The 20,484-nt window shown below is 39.2% G+C and overlaps 1 protein-coding gene across 2 annotated transcripts in view; it reads left to right on the top strand.

Annotated features, from left to right (window-relative positions):
- The window catches only part of HDAC9 (histone deacetylase 9), a 547,732-nt gene that overhangs the window by 297,972 nt on the left and 229,276 nt on the right, over positions 1-20,484 (top strand). For both annotated transcript variants that reach the window (XM_077811396.1, XM_077811397.1), the window contains exons 7-10: positions 3,099-3,230; positions 8,312-8,427; positions 17,456-17,578; positions 20,158-20,368. In XM_077811396.1, the coding sequence (XP_077667522.1) occupies positions 3,099-3,230; positions 8,312-8,427; positions 17,456-17,578; positions 20,158-20,368 (582 nt within the window). The remainder of the gene's footprint in view (positions 1-3,098; positions 3,231-8,311; positions 8,428-17,455; positions 17,579-20,157; positions 20,369-20,484) is intronic.

Here is a 20,484-nt window from a genome sequence, read left to right as displayed (position 1 = left end):
TAGAAAGGCAATCAGTGTGACTGGGCATGAAATACATTCATATACAAGTGGAACTTCTCCCCAGTGAACGCTGAAGAGCTCTTTCTCTGGACCCAGAGGATTTACATCACATTAGTTAGTCACTGGTATGGAAATCATCTCCTGCAGCTTGGGAGTTTGGAGAATTATAAATAGAATGAACCCTAACCGCAAACTGAGTCAGCACAATATATGAGTTACCTTACTTCCAAATGCAATTATAACTAGATGAGATTCATGGTCTGAGCACACATAGATATGTTCCAGGTACACCAATGTAATCTTATCATACGTTAATTTGTAAGTTGACAGTTCTGTATCAAAACCATATCTTTCTAAAGAAATAAATCAGATTTGCTTTCCTGTGGATGAGTCATATAGTGACTGATAAAGTGTAAAATCAAAGTTAAATTTAAAATTTTCTTCAAAGATTTCTAGTTTTGTATCAGGGTGTTATATAGTTCCCCTGAAAGCAGCACACACTGTAGACCACACAGGAGGCAGTGTTCTCTCAGGAACTATTTAGCACCATTAGAAGAGGCATGACAAATAGTGGCTAGAGATATTGCAAAGCCAACCAGTCCTGAGTTTACTAAACATTTTGTACCACTCTTGAGCAGGCAAAATGGCACCCCCATTGATCTATCTCAGGCATTTTGAATGTGCTCATCACTTTAGAAACTAATGGAACAACAGGAAACAAATGCCTTCACAGTGCACGTGAGAAGAGAGCTGGAATTAGAAATCCAGGCCCCACTGAAGTCAATGGCAAAACGCTACTGACTTCAATGGAGCCAGGATTTCATCTCTTCTTTTCTTCCTCCATTTCTAACTCTGTGTGAGTGTGTGCACATGTGCACACACACACAGGAGAGAGAGCATGTGAGAGATAGTTAGAGTGTGTGTGTGTGAGAGAGAGAGAAAACTGATCCTATTTTCCAACCCTCTCTACGTGTTAAGATATTGATGAGCCAAGATGTATGGCCAGACAATGAAACATAAACAAATTCTACCCTAAATTTACCTGCCAGGTGGCTGCACTAATCCTTAGCAGTCTGTTTGTTACAGGCTTACTTAGAAGAGCAGATAAATGGGTACATGAAACATTTTTTCATATTAGAGATGCCTCAAATTAATAAACACCACAAAACCTGGTCTCTAGCATTCATATTCAAAGACTTGTCCATTCAGTAAAGGAAAAAGGTGGAAGAACTTGCCAGAATTCATTACATATAATCTCTAGGATTCCTGGCATTTGATCTTACTTCTTCCTTTTCAGGCTGAGTTTATATTTTCATGTATCAATATTCTCAGAGAACGGCAGTAAATGCAGTTGTTTTGGTGCAGTTATTCAGAAAATCCTGAAGGTTTAGGGCTCAGAACTGCTCACTAAGAAATGCTCTCCCAATGGGCTTTGATATGAATTATATGCCTATAAGAAATCAAAAGGCCTCAGCAGAAGCTTGTTGCTATTTCTACCATCAGATCAAAGTCTAAACCCAGAAGGGGATTCCCAACGAGACTGTTACCAGTTTTCACCTACAGTAGGAATGTAGTAAAATGAAGCTTTCCTTGGCCTCTGGATAATTTTAATAATAAAACTGCATATTAATAATCCACATTTCTGCTGTTTGTTAGCTGCTATAGAAAACTTTGTCTATCCTTATGTTGAGATACTTTTCTTTGTATCACAGCTGGGATGAGAGAGAGAGAGAGAGGGAAATAGCAGGGATTTCGCTAAGGACTGGAAACAAAAATAAACTCAGTGGCTGACTAGTGAAATTTCTTTCTTTTTCTTCTTTAACATACCCACCAAAATGCCACTCTTATTATAAATATCTTTGACAGTGTGGTAGGTCTGTACTCCATTAAAGAGAGGGAGAAGTATATGGGGAATATATCTGTTTAGAGACAATTTCAAAAGAACTTAAGGGTTTTAGGAGTACAGGTCTCACTGACTTTTAATGGGCTTTGTGCTGCTAAATCTTTCAAGCACATCTCGACCTAATACATTAGGTACATATATACTGTGACAAAGTTCCTGCTCTACCTTGGTGGGTCTTGCGCTTATTGGCGGATTTGCTCGCCTTGGAGCTTTATGGCAGCCCTCAGCTTGGCCATTTTTCTGAATTCACAGTCCAGGTTGACTCCTCCTGTGTCTGACCAGGAGTTGGGAGGATTTGGGGGAAACCCGGGCCCGCCCTCTACTCCGGGTTCCAGCCCAGGGCCCTGTTTAATGCAGCTGTCTAGAGTGCCTCCTGGAACAGCTGTGCAACAGCTACAACTCCCTGGGCTACTTCCCCATGGCCTCCTCCCAACACCTTCTTTATCCTCACCGTAGGACCTTCCTCCTGGTGTCTGATAATGCTTGTACACTTCAGTCCTCCAACAGTCCGCATTCTCACTCTCAGCTCCTCACACGCACACCACAAACTGAAGTGAGCTCCTTTTTAAAACCCAGGTGCCCTGATTAGCCTGCCTTAATTGATTCTAGCAGCTTCTTGATTGGCTGCAGGTGTTCTAATCAGCCTGTCTTAATTGTCTCCAGAAGGTTCCTGATTGCTCTGGAACCTTCCCTGTTACCTTACCGAAGGAGAAGGGACCTACTTAGCCTGGGGCTAATATATCTGCCTTCTATTACGCTCCTATAGCCATCTGGCCCGACGCTGTCACAATACCATTCAAGTACTGTAGAATAATAACCACAGAAATTTATAAAACAAAGAGATTCAGTGATTTTGCTTAGAAGAAAAAAAGGAAATAAAAATAAAGTACTTTCTCTGCTGTCTTCTACCGTTGGCTCAGGGCTGGGGTAGGGGGTGGCTAAGGGGGCTTTCTAGAGTGGCACCATTTCTGGGAAGAGCATATTTTAAGCTTCTCCTTCCTCCTCTGGTCTGCTCAGAGTTTAGGTCTGACCTTAGGTATGAAGTGGTAACAGGGGCTGAGGAGCTGTAATTAAATTGCTCTCTCTTCTCTGATTAGGTGGGGGCTGAGCGAGGGGTATTTCAAGGATAGGAAGCACTGTTTTGTGAAACAGCTTTTTAATTTTAAATTCTCCATTTTCTTCTCTTAATTCCCAGCCTCAGAGCCCAACTTGAAGGTGCGTTCCAGGTTAAAACAGAAGGTGACAGAAAGGAGAAGCAGCCCCTTACTCAGGCGGAAGGATGGAAATGTTGTCAGTTCATTCAAGAAGAGACTGTTTGAAGTGACAGGTAATTAAGGACTGGAGAGATTCTGCCAAAACAACTATGCTAGTTTAGAAGACCTGAAAAATAGTTTAATGGAAATGTAATTGTGTATTGAACATAGGTGTGGAGAGAGATTTCTCTGTCAGAAACGCAACCGTACTTAAGATACAATTGCATACAATAATTTGCTTTATTCACTTGTGAGAAGGGCACTGTCAACTTAAAAATCACACTTCCATCAGGACACTTTTTCTTACTTATAATAATAAGTACAAAAACAAGGAACCCATAGAATTGTTGGAATAAAAAGAGATTAGAAGGAAAAAGATTCTCTATTGTTCCTGTTTGTTTCGTGTGTGGGTTGGTAGCACTTTTGTGTAGTTAGTGTCACTGGTTCATTGCTGGTCTTGCATCGCTCTCCTGTTCTGCTCTGTGGAGAGTGTACAAGCTCTTCCTCAGGCTCTGTAAGAGGCTGTTTAGTAGTAGCAGCAGCAAAGCTGAAATGTAAACTGAAAAGGCAGCTGTTTGTACAGAGTGGAAGAGGAAGGAGGGAGGCAGGAGCAGTCCATGCCCCTCCCAAAAGACAGCAAGGGAATAGAAAAGCCGATATAATGCTTTAAAGGGATAAAAAAAATGCTTTTAAAATACTAATATATACTATGTAAAGGTTGCACTATCAGAAAAATAGATTAACAATACTTAATATAAACAAAATTCCTGTCCCTTTAATTTGAACAAGAAATGAATGAATAGCTTTCATCATACTCCCAGCTAAAAAGGGAATACTAGACCCAAATTAATCTCTTCGAGAAAAGCAGACCTTTAGGAATGTAGAGAATGAACAGTACACAGATTTTAACAAATCAAAGCAGTAGTTTAACAGGCTTGCGAACAGCTCTGAAGCCAATACAATTTAAGGTCCTGATTCAGGAAAGTACTTATGCACATGCTTAAATCCTATTAACTTCAATGGGGCTTGGGCACATACCTAAATAATGTCCTGAATAAGTATGTTCTCTCAAACTAAAACAGGACAGAGCATTATTTGCAACACTCTTATGTGTGTGTGTTTGCTTGTTCTTGGGCTCTTCTAACCAAGAGGAGCGGAGCTGGATAACAGTATTCTAATTAATGCATGGGTAATAGACACAGATTTAATTTATCTATAGTTGCTTAACTAAAGACTATGCAAAGCATACTCATGTCTTGAGCGCACATGGTTAATCATCCATTAAGTCAAGAGGAGGGCTGGTCCCCTGTTGCAACCTGAAGTAACCAGCTGCAGCTCTCCCCATTGTCAAATGCCAGCTGCATGCACTCAGAGCTAGAATGATTGAGAAGCATCTGGCAGCTGACAGTGCTGGAGAGGATGCTCTACTGCAGTGGTTCTCAAAGCCGGTCCGCCGCTTGTTCAGGGAAAGCCCCTGGCGGGCCGGACCGGTTTGTTTACCTGCCGCGTCCGCAGGTTCGGCCGATCGCGGCTCCCACTGGCCACGGTTCGCCGCTCCAGGCCAATGGGAGCTGCGGGAAGTGGCGGCCAGCATGTCCTTTGGCCCGCGCCGCTTCCCGTAGCCCCCATTGGCCTGGAGCAGCGAACAGTGGCCAGTGGGAGCCGCGATCGGCCGAACCTACGGACGCGGCAGGTAAACAAACCGGTCCGGCCCGCCAGGGGCTTTCCCTGAACAAGCGGTGGACCGGCTTTGAGAACTACTGCTCTACTGTGCTCTTGGCTCTCAGCAGCAGCCCCTAGTGGAGGGAGGGAGGCAGTACAGTGGCAGCCACTGAAGGAACTCTGGAGCTCATTCGCCAGAGGATGCTGCTGGAGACCTAACAACCTTCATGGGACCTCTGAAGTGTAGGGACCCACAAACCATATGAAGCTTTCTGGATGGGAATGCATGTGTCTGTATACAACTCCACTGAAGTAATTGAAATTCCACCTGCTTTTTGGCTTTGTGTGTTTTCCCAGAGAACCGAGATATGCTGTGTGAGAGAACTTGTACTCTTTTTTTATAGAGGGAAATGTTCCGTAATATTCAATAGCCCTCAGTGGCACTATTATGTCTTATGTATCTGCCAGCTTAGTTTATAGTGGGGTGATCTGACAGTTTAGTTTCTTTTGGAGTGTGCAGGTTAGAAATTCAACCTAAGTCTTTGGGATGTTTTTCCCTGTGTTAGGCTTTCTCTGAATTGAGTGATCTCCCAGGGTTAAAGAAATGTCTGAACATTTTGAACAAGATGGGCAAAATAAGAAATATCATCTTGATGATTTTTCCAAACATGGCGGAGGATACCTGATTCCTTAGAAGTGTTGGTTGGATTAACAATTTTGATGAGTGAGAGCTGATGTTTTCAAAAGAAAGAACTTGAAATGAGGGCAACTCTTCACAACCTTTTTGAAATCATATGTTTGACCACTCCTCCTGGTTCCCTTTGTTTGAAAATGTCAGCCTTAATTGTTTTTGATTTTAAGAACTCACCAAGGTATTATGTGACTTGAAGTATTTACAGACCTGTTTAAATATTCATTGGCACATTTTTCAGTCATAGCAGATGGTGCTGCTAGTAATTAGAAGGGATTTTTTAGCAGTTATAACATAAAAGTTTTGCACCTTAGGGAGAAAAGTTGCAGAGAGGAAAAAAAATGCAAAGTGAAAGACTTTAGGTTAATTAAAATTGGTTTTGAATTCCTTTCCACACATTTGAACTAAGTAAATGAAGAGGCCAGTTATCTTTGGATAATAAAGTATACTTTTGCATATTATGTATGCTCATAAAGTGGTTATATATGTTTAGCGTTAGTGTACCATTATCATATACGTTATCTTGGAAAATTATGACTGAACATTTCTTTGAAATGTCCCCTCTGCAAGCACATTGGAATCTAGACTCCTGAACATGCAGACATTGGATGCTTTCAGGGCCTGGCCCATTAATCTGAATAGAATAGGAGAATCTACAATGTCTGCGCCTGATTCCGATGTCACTTGCTCTTGTTTGACACCACTGCAACTCCACTGGATCACACTTGGTTTACACTTGTTTCGATGTGATGAGACTTAGGCCTTGTGTATATAAGGGTGCTTGATTACTGCTCAGCTGGTTATATATATCGGCATCCATTAGTCAAGGAAGGGTTTAATTAAATCAGTGCATCTCACTGATTTTACATCACCATGTAGATATGACACAATGTAAACAAATTAAGTTCCCTGTCCAATAAGTGCAGTTTTCAGGACAGCTTTTCACAGGGTTTATTACAGACTATGGGATTGTGACATGGGTGCAAATGTAAAAAAAATCACTCTCCTGTTCTTAATCTCCAGGGAGCAGCTGAATACAGAGCTTTCCATAATATTGCTGTCTGACCAAGATATTCCCAATTAATTTCACAAACACTGGTGTTAAGTGTAATTGCTGAATTTGTTGGGGATCTAAGGGTTGGCATCTTATTGCTGATTCTCTCTTTACTGACACTCTTTCCATATATTTCTAGAGTGGCCCATTCCTTTGTGATACATATATTTTCAAGTGAGTTTCAAAGTAGAACATTAATGATTTTAGTAATAGAGCATTACCTACAGTCATAGTTAAAGTACATGACTGGGTGTTGGCACGTTTCTATTCTAATCCTGACTCTGTGACTGATTTATTATCAATGATTGCTTATATTCCTGAAATTATATTCTCAGGACTCACTTTTTACAAGGTTGCCATTGACTTGTTTGTGATTTTTTTCCCCGTCATACTTTGTATAACCCCCCCTCGGCTAAAAGTACAGCTGATCAAACATTTTCTGTTGAATCCTTTTTTAGAAAGAAAATGACTTTTTGACTAAAGTAAAATTGATACAAAAAACCCCAATGATCATAAAGTTGTTAGAATCTGAAAAGCAAGAATTATGAGTTTGTGATTTCATTTAAAAAAAAATTAAAACCTGAAATATTTTTGAGCAAAAACATTTCCTGACCAGACCTATATTATTAGTTTATTGATGGGACAGTGAATTGCAGAAATGTACTCTAGCTGGGAGTAGGAATGGTTCCTTAACATCTCTAGCAAAACTTCCGTTTTCTTCAGTGACAAGAGGAGTGGGGACCTAGCAAACTGACCCCAAAAAGAGAGCAAAGAATTGGTGATAGCCATAAATTGATAGCTCGCTAATTAAAGAAATTCTCTAAATTATCTTAATTTTCTTGAGATAGTTTGTATGAAAGATGTTCTATAAAATAATCTTATCTCTGCTAACACCGTACAATTCTGATTTTAGTTATTTATATTCTTTCCTTGTTCTGTACAAAAAACTCTCGTCATCAATATAGGATTTATAACAGTAAGATGTGATGAAGATCAACTAGATCATTAAGTCCATTCCTTTACAAGTGCAGAATACCTTCCCATGGTATATACATCACCGATAGCAGATGTATCATTTCCTAAACATATTACCTTTCATCTTAACCAAAACTCCTGGGAGTTTTTTCACCAAACCCGAGTAAATTATAGCCCTCAAAATGCTATTTTAAGATTTTGTATGCTGCAAACAGTCCCTCATACCTTGCTGACAGAGATGTATTGCAAATGGTGTATTGTTTTTTATTGGTTACTCATATAGAGGTTAGTTCACAACTAAATACTCCGGAGCCCTTCCCAAACAGCAAGGGAATGACAGTAGGCCTCATGAATTGATGACATGTTATCATGACCTTTGCAAGTCTACTGTTTCTGTCATTTTGATCTCTCACAGAGGCAAAAGAGTATGCAATAAAAAGTACTTCCTTTCCTTTTTCCTCATTAGGAGTTCTGTTTGTACATCTCTGCCTTCCACTGAGTAACTTGCCATCTTTGCAGGAAACTCAAGTAATAAATTCTCCCTTTGTGCAGAAGGGATCAAGAGGAGAAAAGAATGAAACTATCTATCTTTTTAAGATTGCAAACAAATTGGGACTGAGAGAAAATCTTTAAGACAGTAAAAAGTCCATTCATACAGGAAAACTATTCTTCAACAAAAGAAAGACTATGCCATAAGCAATATATTGTTCATTATAATCGCAGTTGGATTTCTGTGTTACTTGTAAATTCATGTGTGCTTAATCTTTTTTCAGAGTCATCAGTTAGTAGCAGTTCTCCAGGAACAGGGCCCAGCTCACCAAGCAATGGCCCTACTGGAAGTGTGACAGAAAATGAAACCTCACTTTTGCCATCTAATTCTCAAGCTGAGGTAAGAATAATACACTCAATCCTTTTATTGACCAGGTAATTGCTTAGCTTTTTAAAGTTGGAAAGATTCCAAAGCACCTTAAAGACCATAGTTGCTCTCTGATTTCCTTCCTTCACCTGGAAGTCACAGTAACTGTGTGTGAAAGAGACTGTCTTGTATTTCAGATGGCAGTGGAAACTGGTCTACGGCAGAGATATGATGGTGCTGAGATACATTGTGGAATGACTGTTTTGATATATCATAATGAATATTGGTATCTTAGAAATAATGAAATCCCATGAAATAACACCAGTGTTTCTAAATATTAACATAAACAACTGATACGCAGGATACTGCAAAGTACTTTGCTTTGGAATCTTATTCGGAGCAAATGATACTCCAGCAAAATGCTTTATGCTCTCACACACGTATAAATGTAGGGCTAAATTTTATCTGCTTTAGGGTTTGTCTACACATGGAATTATTCCTGAGTGACTATCTCTGTAGACAAGCTCTTACTCATGCTGAGTAGTACCTTGCTCTGTAAGTAGTCTTTTACAGTTTATGCTAGCTAAGGTCCGACTCATTCCTGTTCTGAGTTCCAGTCTGGAACAGAGGAATTCTGGAAGTTGTAGTTCCCTGAGGGACAAGGGAACTGTAGGCTGGTACAAAATATGCTGGGAAAGGGGCCAGGGATATAAAAGATCTCCTTTTTGCTTGCTGTGCAGGGTACAGCTAGCTGGGGAGGTTCTTCAGTGTCCAGGTTTTGAAGACCAGTGGTGGTACACCCAGAAGAGGAGTCAGAGAAGGAGCCCGGGGGAGCCATACTGTAGAATAAAGGGAAAGGAGTTGTGGGGGCAAGACAAATATAGGAGGCGCCTTTGAGGGGAAAGTGAAGCAATGACCATTGAATTTGGAGTGGGCAGTCACCTTCACTCTTTGGGTTTCTAGGGCCAAAGCATGAGCTCCCCTGTGGCACTAAGGTGCCAGATAGAAGGGCTTGGTTATGCTCCTCAAAGGAAGGAGGGTTACACAGGGTTACACAGACCGCAAAAAGAGAGCTATACGCAGAGTCACTGACTTGTATTGTGGACTTCTTGTTTTGCTTACACAGTAGGATATTTTCGGTTTAGCCAAAGGGCTAAACTCATTAAACCGTGAAAGGGAGGCTCTGAGGAAACTGAGGCGGCAGCAGCCGTACCTGTGTCAGAGTGGTGAGACACTGTTACGTAGTCCCATTAATGTACATGGGAATGCTCATACAATAAGGCACTACTCACCATCAGTAAAGTGGCACAGTGAAGCTGTGATGGTTTCCAATGAAAACATAAACCAGAAGAGTGAAGCATAGCTCATCAGAACTGTGAATGAAGAAATACAGCCTTACAATATGACACTTCAGGTGTATTGCATCTTGTTTAATGTGGGCAGACCAACAGAAAGCACAGATACGTAACATAAACTCCCCAAGTAATATATAGTAATTGACAACATTTACTGTTTTTCTTATGACGTATGTATTTGTTTGTTCTCCTACATATGTTTCTCAGAGGTAGTAAAATAATAAATTTAGGTGTTTTGTGGCAGTGTACTCCAGTAACTGAATTAAAAAAACAAAAAGAGAGATGCTGTAATCTGTTGATAGCATAGCTGTGAAATAGCTTTATATCATAGTTGTAACTAGCTGGCCAGGTGAGTTTTGCTTTGTTAATTAAATAGAGATATACATTCAAATATATGTTCTTGCAGTATGTTTAGAAATTCCTTTCACAAGATAATGTATTTAGTTTATTTTCAGATATGACACACACACCACAACACATCCAGTAAGGCATAATTGGTCTTAGCATCCCTCCAACTGCTGACAAATGTATTAGAAATCAAAGAGCAGATTGTACGAGCTAGACACAAAGGCTAATAGCTTTATTAATGGAGAGAGCGTTCCCATCGATTCCATAACGTATATTAAACCTTTACTATTTCCTCCACTTATAAGGCATCCTGAACTGTAACTTTCTACTTCTTCCTGTCCCCTCCCTGTCCCAGCCTCTATTATAAACAAACGGCAAGGAGAGGAGGAGGAGACTTGCAGCTTAAGATCCTGCAGGAATGATGCTAGAGGGGCAATTTCTTCCTCTGGGTTGTGCTTCCTGTGCATCTGCAGAGTGGAACCTCTATCTAGCAGACCTGAGCAGGTCTGTCAGATTTCCACTGCAAAAGGTTAATATCTCCAGTAAGACACTGTGGGGAGGGGAAATGGAGTGGGGCACAAAAAGGTTGCTGCATATACCCGGGTGTTTGTGGGGCCCCTGGACCTTTAGCTTCAAGGACCACACAACACGTAAAAAATTGCAAAAGGGGCTCATTTTAAATTTCCTATGTAAAAATTAGTAAATACTTTACCAAAAATAAATAAATAAAATTAATAATAATAATTATGGAAAATTCAATTGTCATCTGAAAACTCACTGTGCTATTTGGAAACAAAATTCTCAGTGAAATAGAAGGATTTTAATCCTGCTTCAAGTATATATCTCAACATAACCTTAATAATGGAGTCACTATTGACACCTCCAGAATTTGGTATTGACAACCATGTGACAAATTGTATTTATCATCATTGACTGCCTCACCTGCACTCTGCCCACTAATCCATTGCCCCAGGACTGCTTTTAACATTCCAAAACTCTCAGGAATGTCAAGCATCTGGCGTTATTTTAAAAATAAACTTTCTAAGGAAGTGGTTCCCTGTCCCTCAAAATGTGAATATTCTCCCTTCCCCCACCTCCAATTATGTTGGCCTAAGACCCAAATGGATATTAATCATTCCAGATGGGTGTAGAGTCCAATATCTTGTTACCTGTCAGAACAACAAACAGAAGTTCAGTGCTATAGGATAGTGGAGTTTCCTAGTTTCCCCAGGGGCCAACCAGCATATACCTCTAGCCCTGGAAAGTCTTGAGGGATTAGACAGAAATGTCCTGACATTTTTTATTTATAAACATGATTTTGTCATTTTTTGAATTATTTTGAATTTTAGTCATTTTCTCTCACGCTGAGTGTCGTGCAGTTAGGCAGAGGGTATTCAAGGCCCTTACTCAGCAAAGCACTTACATCCAAGTTAACCTTAAGCAGTGAGTAGTCTAATTGATCTCTGATTGATCTGGATGCTTAAAATTAAGCATGTGCGTAAGTGGTCTGCTGAATGCAGGCCCTAATGAACTGGCTTTAAAGGGATAAAAAAATAGCTCCCAGCACACTACATATGTATACACCCCCCCGCCCCCCTACAATTTGGAAAACCTAACTTGTGGTAAGCAAAGTCCTGCCTTACTGCATTATTGAATAATCCATTAGTTATCAGTTATTATTAAAATGAAGGATGTGTAGCTAAAGCATAGGGCTGGAAGTCAGGAGTCTTATCCTCAGCGACATCATGTGTGCCCTTAGGCAAGTCACTCAGTCTCTCTGTGCCTCGTTTTCCCTATCTGTATAATAATTCCCTAACATAACAAAGGTGTGAGGAGGGTTCATTACTGTTTTGTAAAGCTCTCTGAGGTTTTTAGATGGAAGGCACAATACAGGTACTAATTATTTATTATTTTCCTCCCTCATACAATATTTGCAATACACATGCCAAAGGCAGTTTTTCCCTATTAGTGCCAATACACGCAAAAGGACATCTCATTCAATGCTAAGATTTGTATTCCACCCTATCTTCTGCAGCTAATGTCCATAATCATAACTACTTTGATGGCCTAGCTTGCTGTTAATTGTTTTATATTATCTGCTGATTAAACAAAAGAGCATGCGGAAATGTGACTTACCAGAGTTTGGGCTAATGGAGCTGTTTCTCCAGGTCAGTGGCAGGACATTCACCTCAAAAAAACTGGATTGGCTAGTTCAACCTCCAGCAGGGACTCTTCCCCATAATGAATTAATTGTGTGTGTGAACTATGATCCAGAGGGCAGGTAGGTGACCTCTGCACACTGATTAGTAGCCTCTCTGTGGCACAGAGAAAACAAAAAAGTTACATTGATGGCTAACATGTGGTTTTGCCTCATCGCCCCCGTATGGGATTGTAAAGAAATTCAGATTATGTATTGCAAAATATAAAAAAGTTCAGACCACAGACTAGTCAGTACAGTGGGATTAAAATAGCGTATTTTCACCTTGGGAAGCACAACTTCAAATAGGGGTATAATAGGGGTGTTAATGCTATATTAGATGGAAAATCATATGGAATTGGATACTACAGCTACTTGAATACTTTGCCATTAATGCTAACACCACAAAATAGAAAAGGGAATAATGATGCTTATTTGGGCTTATTTACGGTGTTTGGTACTCTGAATATTCTAGCTCCTAGACATTTGTTCACATCATTAAACCACCACAGACACAGTTTACAATCCAGTAGTCTCCTTAGCGGATGCAGAACTTCCAAAGCCAATTTGCGGCAGCTTCATCAGGAAGAGCAGAGCCCTCTGACCACAACCAAAACTGGCCAGTCTGGTGTGATAGGTAGTCTCTGTTCAGGAGAGGTTTGGAAAGACTGAAGCTCTAGGACCATTAGGACTGTATTCTGTGCATTGCTAGAACACCACATCGCAAAATCATCTTCCCTTGCTGTGCCAGGCAATGGTGGTATTAGTCTCTTACTATCATGAGGGCTGAAATGAGCCTAAAAAGCTATTTTAAAAGCTGAGCTCTATGTGCTGGAGCCACTCACTTAGCTCTTTGGCAGAACACTTGGGAGCTGAAACCACTGGCTTCCATTTCTGGCTCCAGTCAGAGACTTCTTTACCTCACTGGTTACTTGATTGTTAATTTTGTGGTCCTGTGGGTGCAAACATTTTTCCATAGATCTCAACATCAGTACATTTTGATTTTATTTAATAGTTTATTAGTAACCAAACAGCTGAATATTTCTTCTGTAGTTGAACATTAGCTGCCAGCTCTCGAATGGTCTTTATTTAATCAATTTTTTGTCAGACACACAAAGTACAGAGGTTTCTAATAATAGGTTGTGTTCTAAAATCATGCAAAATGTCACTTGTTTTGCCGTAACCCTGCATGACTCACTCTGCTGTTGTTTCCTAATAGTTATTGTGACATTTGCAGTAAGTGTTGTATTCACATCCGAGTGGGCGTATGGCCGTGGTATTCATGGTGGCAAATGAACATTTTTTGCTGGGGAAAAACAGGTTGCGATGACAGAAGAATCATTTACCAGTAAAAATCTGAGTCAATACTGTAAATGATCACACTTTAGTGACTAGAGCAATATCAGTAATGAAATGTTGATTCTTTTAAAACATTTCTGCCTTAATCATTTAAATAGCAATCCCTTAAGTGTCTTAACCCACAGCGGGCAGTGTGGTAACCATTTATTTAAATTTTCTGAAAGCACAGAAGAGCACTGTGAGTAAGAAACCTTGCAGATAAATCCTTGCTATTAATTTCTCTAATAGTGATTTCAGTAACCAGTCTGTTAAAAGACTTTCTGTTATTATATGAGCCTTAAAAGTTAAAAACAACTTTTATTTATAAGATGCAATTATAAGTTTATTAGACCTAGGTTTTGTCTCTGATGTTTCAAGATTCACTGCGGTAACTATTTGTCTGTTGGAGCAAACCATATATTTTCAAATGACATGCTGTGCTTGGCTAAATCCTGCCTGCCTTTCTCATGCAAGGATTCCCTATGACTTCATTGGGACAGCTTGCCTCACTAAGGCACCATTCAAACATAGGTGCTAATTCTAAGCACAGAGAGGGCCTGAGGCAAAGCCCAATGAAATCCCATTCATCCCATTCATCTCAATGGGCTTTAATTCAGGCCCATACAGAATCCACTTACATTTGGTGTACAGAACTTTTGGAGACTGGTATATTGAAGGTAATAGGAGAAACTGAACTGCCTGATTATATGGAGGACATAAATAAACACACATGGTATAAATGTCTCTTAAACCCATCTTGCATAATATTAGTTTATGAACCTCAGCTTTGAGAAGCACACTTAGTAGGTCTTCAATGGTAAAACTTTTAAGTCTCTAGCCAGCATTATGAAATTGAAATTCAATCCAAACATGAAAAAGGAATGTACTTAATTTTTAAAACTAACGAAAAGAACAGAAGTACAAAATAAAAGAAAGTTCTTACTTCTGAGTGCCACTTATTCTGACTGTTCAAAGCAATGGTAACTTCAGACACTGTGTCTGCAACTTGGAAGATTTAAAGCCAAAAGAAAATAGTCCCTTTTCCTCCAATAACATGTGTGTGTGTGTGTGTGTGTGTGTGTGTGAAAGGGAGAGAGAAGTTGATATTAGACAGTAAAGCCACACACTGCTACATCTAATTACTGTACTTACATTTTCAGAATTAAGTGAACCTGACTGATAGGATTGTTTCTTTTAAAACACTGGCAAGCTGGAAATTTTCTGCCTCAACAAATGGATGTTGTGGGGGACAGGACTATGCTCCATTAGCTTAGGCTATGTCTACACTGGCAATTGAAAGACAAAACTTTTGTCTTCAGAGGTGTTAAACCCCGTCCCCCCTTCCACCGTCCTCCGAAAAGACAAAAGTTTTGCCACGACAAGTGCCAGTGTGAACAGGGCAAGTGCTGCTCATTGGCGGTAGAAGTTTTTTTGTCAGCAGGAGAGCCAACAAACAGCAGCTACACACACTGCACAACTTTTAGTAAATGCATGGCACAGCACCCTTAGTAAATTGTCTCTAGAGTAACACTTACAGTTGCTCAAAGACAGACATAGGCCCTGATTCCACAGTAACCTCCATGCAAGTGGCCCCCTGAGTCAGCATAAAGCTCATTTCAGGATATGGGTCTCAATATGGCCTTAATCTGAGGGTTGTAGAACAAATACCAGTTGATTGTTAAAAGAAAATGACTATGTTGTAGAGGCATATTCATGCTGTTAAATTTCAGTGCAAATGTTATTAATAATCAATTTTTTTTTAACACAGCTGTCTTATTACATATGGTTAACAGAACAGATTAGGAGAGATTCAGTTTTAACATTGCCTTTTAGTGCTTGACTTATTCCTTAAATCCCATCATTTCACTCTTGTTCCTCAATTCACACCTTGGAATTTAACAGTGGCATATCATAAAACCAAAAAGGAAACATATATTTTTTAAATGCAGCACCATATAGATGCTGCAACCAGTACAAGTCTGATGATGTCCTAAAAAGAGGATTACATGTTTACAGCATCTCTTTTGGTAAGATCTTTATAGCATTTCACACTAGTTTTGTGTATTTTGGACATACTTCATTTTAATAATGTATATATTTGGATGTTATCAAGCAAGTGCAATTTTAATGGGAAATTAATGTAATATACAAATGAAGCAGTTTCTTTACACTTGTGTTCCATACGGTCCATATCTCTTCTCTTTCATATGCTGTCTTCTAGCATTCCCAAGATACCAAGAGAAAATTACACATCGAGACTTCTACTGTTATTGTCTCAGTGATAGGTCTTATTTCCAAACAAACTATGAGGAAGGTTATGTTTTGGAATAACATCCTGTGTTTTTTGTGCAGCACTAGTTTTCAGTGACAGTCTGAAGTTGCATTGTATTAGCACAAGGTATTTTCAAAGTTAATTGATATCCCAGGTTTGTCCAGGGGAAAATCTACTGCTCCCCACAACATGCTTGACAAGTTATTATATTTACTTTAGTCAAAGCCCGAGTGTGCAGTATCCCTCTTGGAGGTGGTCTATTATTGGAGCCCCATATGCTTTTTGTTTGGGAAGAAAGCAGTCACTGTGTCATACTGTTACACAGGGTATTCTTTTTCAGGGATGTTGTTCCCTTGGGGACCATATCATGCCAGAGTTCCTAAGCCTAATAAGACCTTTGTAGCTCTTATTGTGTAAAAGTTCTGGGAGGGAAGTAAGAGTTAAACAGAAAATGTAATTCAAGCAACTATACTAGACCACATGTTGAAAAACATGACCATTAAAGCAGAATGGCAGAGGCTTCAAAAAGATTCCTCTTGCAGTAAGCATGTGATAATGTAACCTTTTAATGCTTCTTCCCACTGAATGTAAAATGGGTGCTTATGGGGGATCTTTTCAGAATACCTGTTTCTCTGTGCAGGGTAATTTAAAAAATCATATCAGAAATTATATGTCCTCTTCATAAACGGTTTTATCATATGGTTTCAAAACAAGTGTGGGGACTGTCCAGCAAGGTGTTGAAATTGGAGGGAGTTAAGGATGCTAAGCACTTCACGGGGCAGCTCAGCACCCAACAGCAATGGGGGGGCATGTTTTTTAACATTATTTTTTTTTAAATGGCATTTGCTTCCTAAATCACTTTTTACTCAAACTTTCTCCGTCCATATTAAACACTGTAGCCTAATGGTAATTTAGTGGCAAGGGGATAAGATACTCAGAATGAATAGTGTTGAATTACATTGGGTGAAGTTTTGCAGCAAGGCATATGAATTATACTCCTTTAGAACTTTTTCTTCCATTTTAATGAAAATCTCATTTAGGTTATCTGCTCTAGTTCTAGCAAGGAGGATATCCCTCAGCATATCCAAATGATATCCAATACAGCTATATATGTGTCCTTACATCCATTAAGAGGTGAATCATCAGTGTTCCATAAGACATATTATGCAATCCTTCCTGAATATTTACTCAAGCAAAACTCGCATTGACCCTATAGCAATGAATGTGTGGTTGGTGGGAGAAGAGGTAATGGAGCAGGGAATCCTTAATGTTTTGGTTCGGCATAGGAATTTAACTGATTAACCAAGGCAGCGTGGTAGGCAGGTGAATATTTGTCTCCATTTCAGGAAAAGAATCTCAGAGCTATCCTGGGGAAATATTAGTAGGCCCCAATACTCAGGATACTCAGTATATCAGGAAATGAAGTACTTTTCCCCAATATTTGGCATCTTAGGCACACTAACAAAGATAACTAACTAACTGGCTTTTGTTGCCGAAGGGTAATAGAAATAGGTGTTACAGATCTGGAGGTGATTTTTTTTCTTGTTTCAGCACTTGGTTTCTCAACAACGTATTCTGATTCATGAAGAATCGATGAACCTGTTGAGTTTGTATACGTCTCCTTCTTTGCCCAACATTACCTTGGGACTTCCAGCGGTACAATCCCAGCTCAGTGTAAGTGATCACTTTAAAAGGGTGTCCTTTTTCTATCATGTTTTTTTCTTTGAGACCAACCTCCCTTATCCCTGCTTTCACCACCCCCTCCTCTTCAACTTTTCACTCTTCTGTCGACTTTCTATCACAATACAAGAATACTCTGGTCTCTTTTCTCCTCAAAAAGCCATCTCCATCTCTGTTTTGTCTTTTTGGAGTGTAAGCAATTCAGGGCAAGACCCATGACTTCATTTGTGTTATACAGGACCTGATACACTGTGGGCACTACTTGAAACAATAAATAATCACACTGAATAATAATGAATAAACAAACGTAAGCATAACGCTCCATACAGTGATGTACCAAACACAATTTCTGAATTATAGGTACAAATGCTTGAAGCCACAAAAGTGGTGAGAGATACCTGGGTGGGTCATACAATTTGACCTTTTGAGCTACTTTTGTACTGGTGACTACTATCGTCAATAAAATTTCTTCCAGGAATACCCTTCCAAAGCCAATAGTCTTTAAGATGACATTCTAATACTGACTCAGGCTGTGTTGGAGCTAATATATTTGGAGAAGTCCCTTGCATTTAAATTTCTTTGTATTTAAATGTTAAAATAAGTGCATGACTATGTAGACACAGTAGTCTATTAATGAATGACATTTCATGTTTACTCATAAAGAGAATATCAGGTTGAGAAAAAGTCACAGAACTCTAGGGGTGAAATCCTGGCCACGTTCAAGTAAATTAAAGTTTTGCCATTGAGTTCAGTGGGGCCCAAATTTTACCCTAGGACTTCTTAGTTCAGTTTGACTGCCAATAAGGATTTAAAATAGGTTTTATGATGACTCTGTACAATAATATGGAATATTATTAAGAAATCTCTACAATTTAAGATTTAATTTATGACACAGTGGTATGATTTATGAATTTGGTAGAATTTATATAAATTCTACATGTATAAATGAGTATGTGTCACTTTATAGTATGCAAGAAGTTTCATTTTAAATATGCACTTTATTATGGTTTTCAGTACGGTAGTACTTAATTTGAATGCTAAATCTAGTTCAAGTTTTATATCATACCTGTTTCTTTTTTCCAGTACAATATAATGTCATTATCTCTGATATATTGTTGTTACTTAGTTCATTTCTGAGGGAAAATATTGTACTATTTTCTAACATCAGACACCTGGAGAAGTTTGCAAAAGAAAATTTTGCAACTCTAAATAAATTCTCTAGGAATCTTGCATCAGACACTTGTAAGCAAATGATTCTAGTTAAGATACTGGTCATAAGTAACAGTGAGTAACATTCCAAAATGCACTACTTATAAATAATTTTTCCTTTCTGCAAAAATGTCTTGTCCAGTTGAGAACAGGTACTAAGTAATGTCAAAGTAATTTATTACGTGAAATTAAAAGCTATTATCTTTAAAAAACACATACACACACACACATCATATAAGCTTGTATTGAGATCAGTTAATACTAAATGCTACTTTTGGAAATTGAACAAACAGGGTATTTGATTTTTGCAAGGTAATGTTTATGCAATTGCTAGAATAAGATAGTGTAATTTAAATTGAATGTAGCCCACCATGGTGTTTTTTCAGGAGAGAATGGCAGAGGCAGAATGTGAAGTAAAAAGTATGTACAAGAAACTTAATGAAAAAGGTTAGGGTTTGCCTGACGAGAACATCTGGAATTCAGATAATCCGGGAATAGCTTTTTTTTACTATTACAAACTGAATGGTAACCATGTACAACCTGGGAAGACTCAATTGGATATTTATTATTGCTATTTATTACTTTTTTATCAACCCTTTTAAAAAATCTAGTTTATATTTTTCAGTGAAAATGTAAGCATCCATTAACTGGAACACAGATCTCAAGTAGATTTGCAATGGTAATTGGTCAAGATTTTCTGAAATGGATGCCTAAATTTAGGTCCTATAGTCTGTATTTAGCCACTTAAATCAGGGGGCTTTAAAGTGCTAATTGCGCAGCAGCTCCCATTGACTCCTGGAATCAAGATTGTTACTTTATAATCCACCCTGAGTAAGGAGGCAGTGTATAATTGTGCTGCCCCAGGAGTAGGCCAGAGAAGGAATTGCTTTGGGGGAAATAACATTCACCAGGTCTATACCAGCTGTAGTTAACATTCCATCTCACTTTGGCTCAGTATTGCTGATTGATCTATTGTGTGAGATGTGTGGAAAGCCAAAGCTCACCTGCTTCCCACTGAATTCAAGGCACCTGTTACCGTTGTTGCTCTCCTTCCCCCTGTACAGAAAGTGTTGATTTGAGTGAGTTATGCAGGGCACTAGGGAAGGCCACACTTCCTTACACACCATTGTAAGGAAAGGTCACAGTCTTGCCCTTCGAGAACAACCTCTTTATTTCTGGTTCCCTGTGCATTGATGCCACTGTGTTAAAATAACTGGCATGTTTTCCATTTTCAGTCAATAGACACAGGGTAAAATGGGGATTTTCTTTTAAATTATAGTATAAATAGCTCAGCTAATTATGTGGAGACCTAATGGACCAAGTCTTTGAAAAGCAGCTAACATTTCTGATGTGTCTTAACACAGGCTTCATCTTCACTCAAAGAAAAACAGAAGTGTGAGACCCAGACCCTGAGGCAGGGAGTGGCTCTTCCTGGACTGTATGGGGGAAACGTGCCTCCCTCTTCAGCTCAGCCTCATATTGCTCTAGAGGGAAAACCTAACAGTAGCCATCAGGCTCTCCTGCAACATTTGTTACTGAAGGAGCAAATGAGACAGCAAAAGCTTCTTGTGACTGGTAATTATCACAGGCTTCACTGGAGTGTCCTTTAGAGCTTTTTTTTAAACTGGAGTTTTACAAGAGAGTGACTTCATTTTTAAATGAAATGCAATACATGAATGCTACAGTGCTCA

The sequence above is a fragment of the Eretmochelys imbricata genome, chromosome 2 (genome assembly GCF_965152235.1).
Source record: "Eretmochelys imbricata isolate rEreImb1 chromosome 2, rEreImb1.hap1, whole genome shotgun sequence".
Lineage (NCBI taxonomy): Eukaryota > Metazoa > Chordata > Testudines > Cheloniidae > Eretmochelys > Eretmochelys imbricata.
The sequence above is the reverse complement of the archived record's forward strand: the minus strand, read 5'-3'. Positions and strand labels throughout refer to the sequence as shown.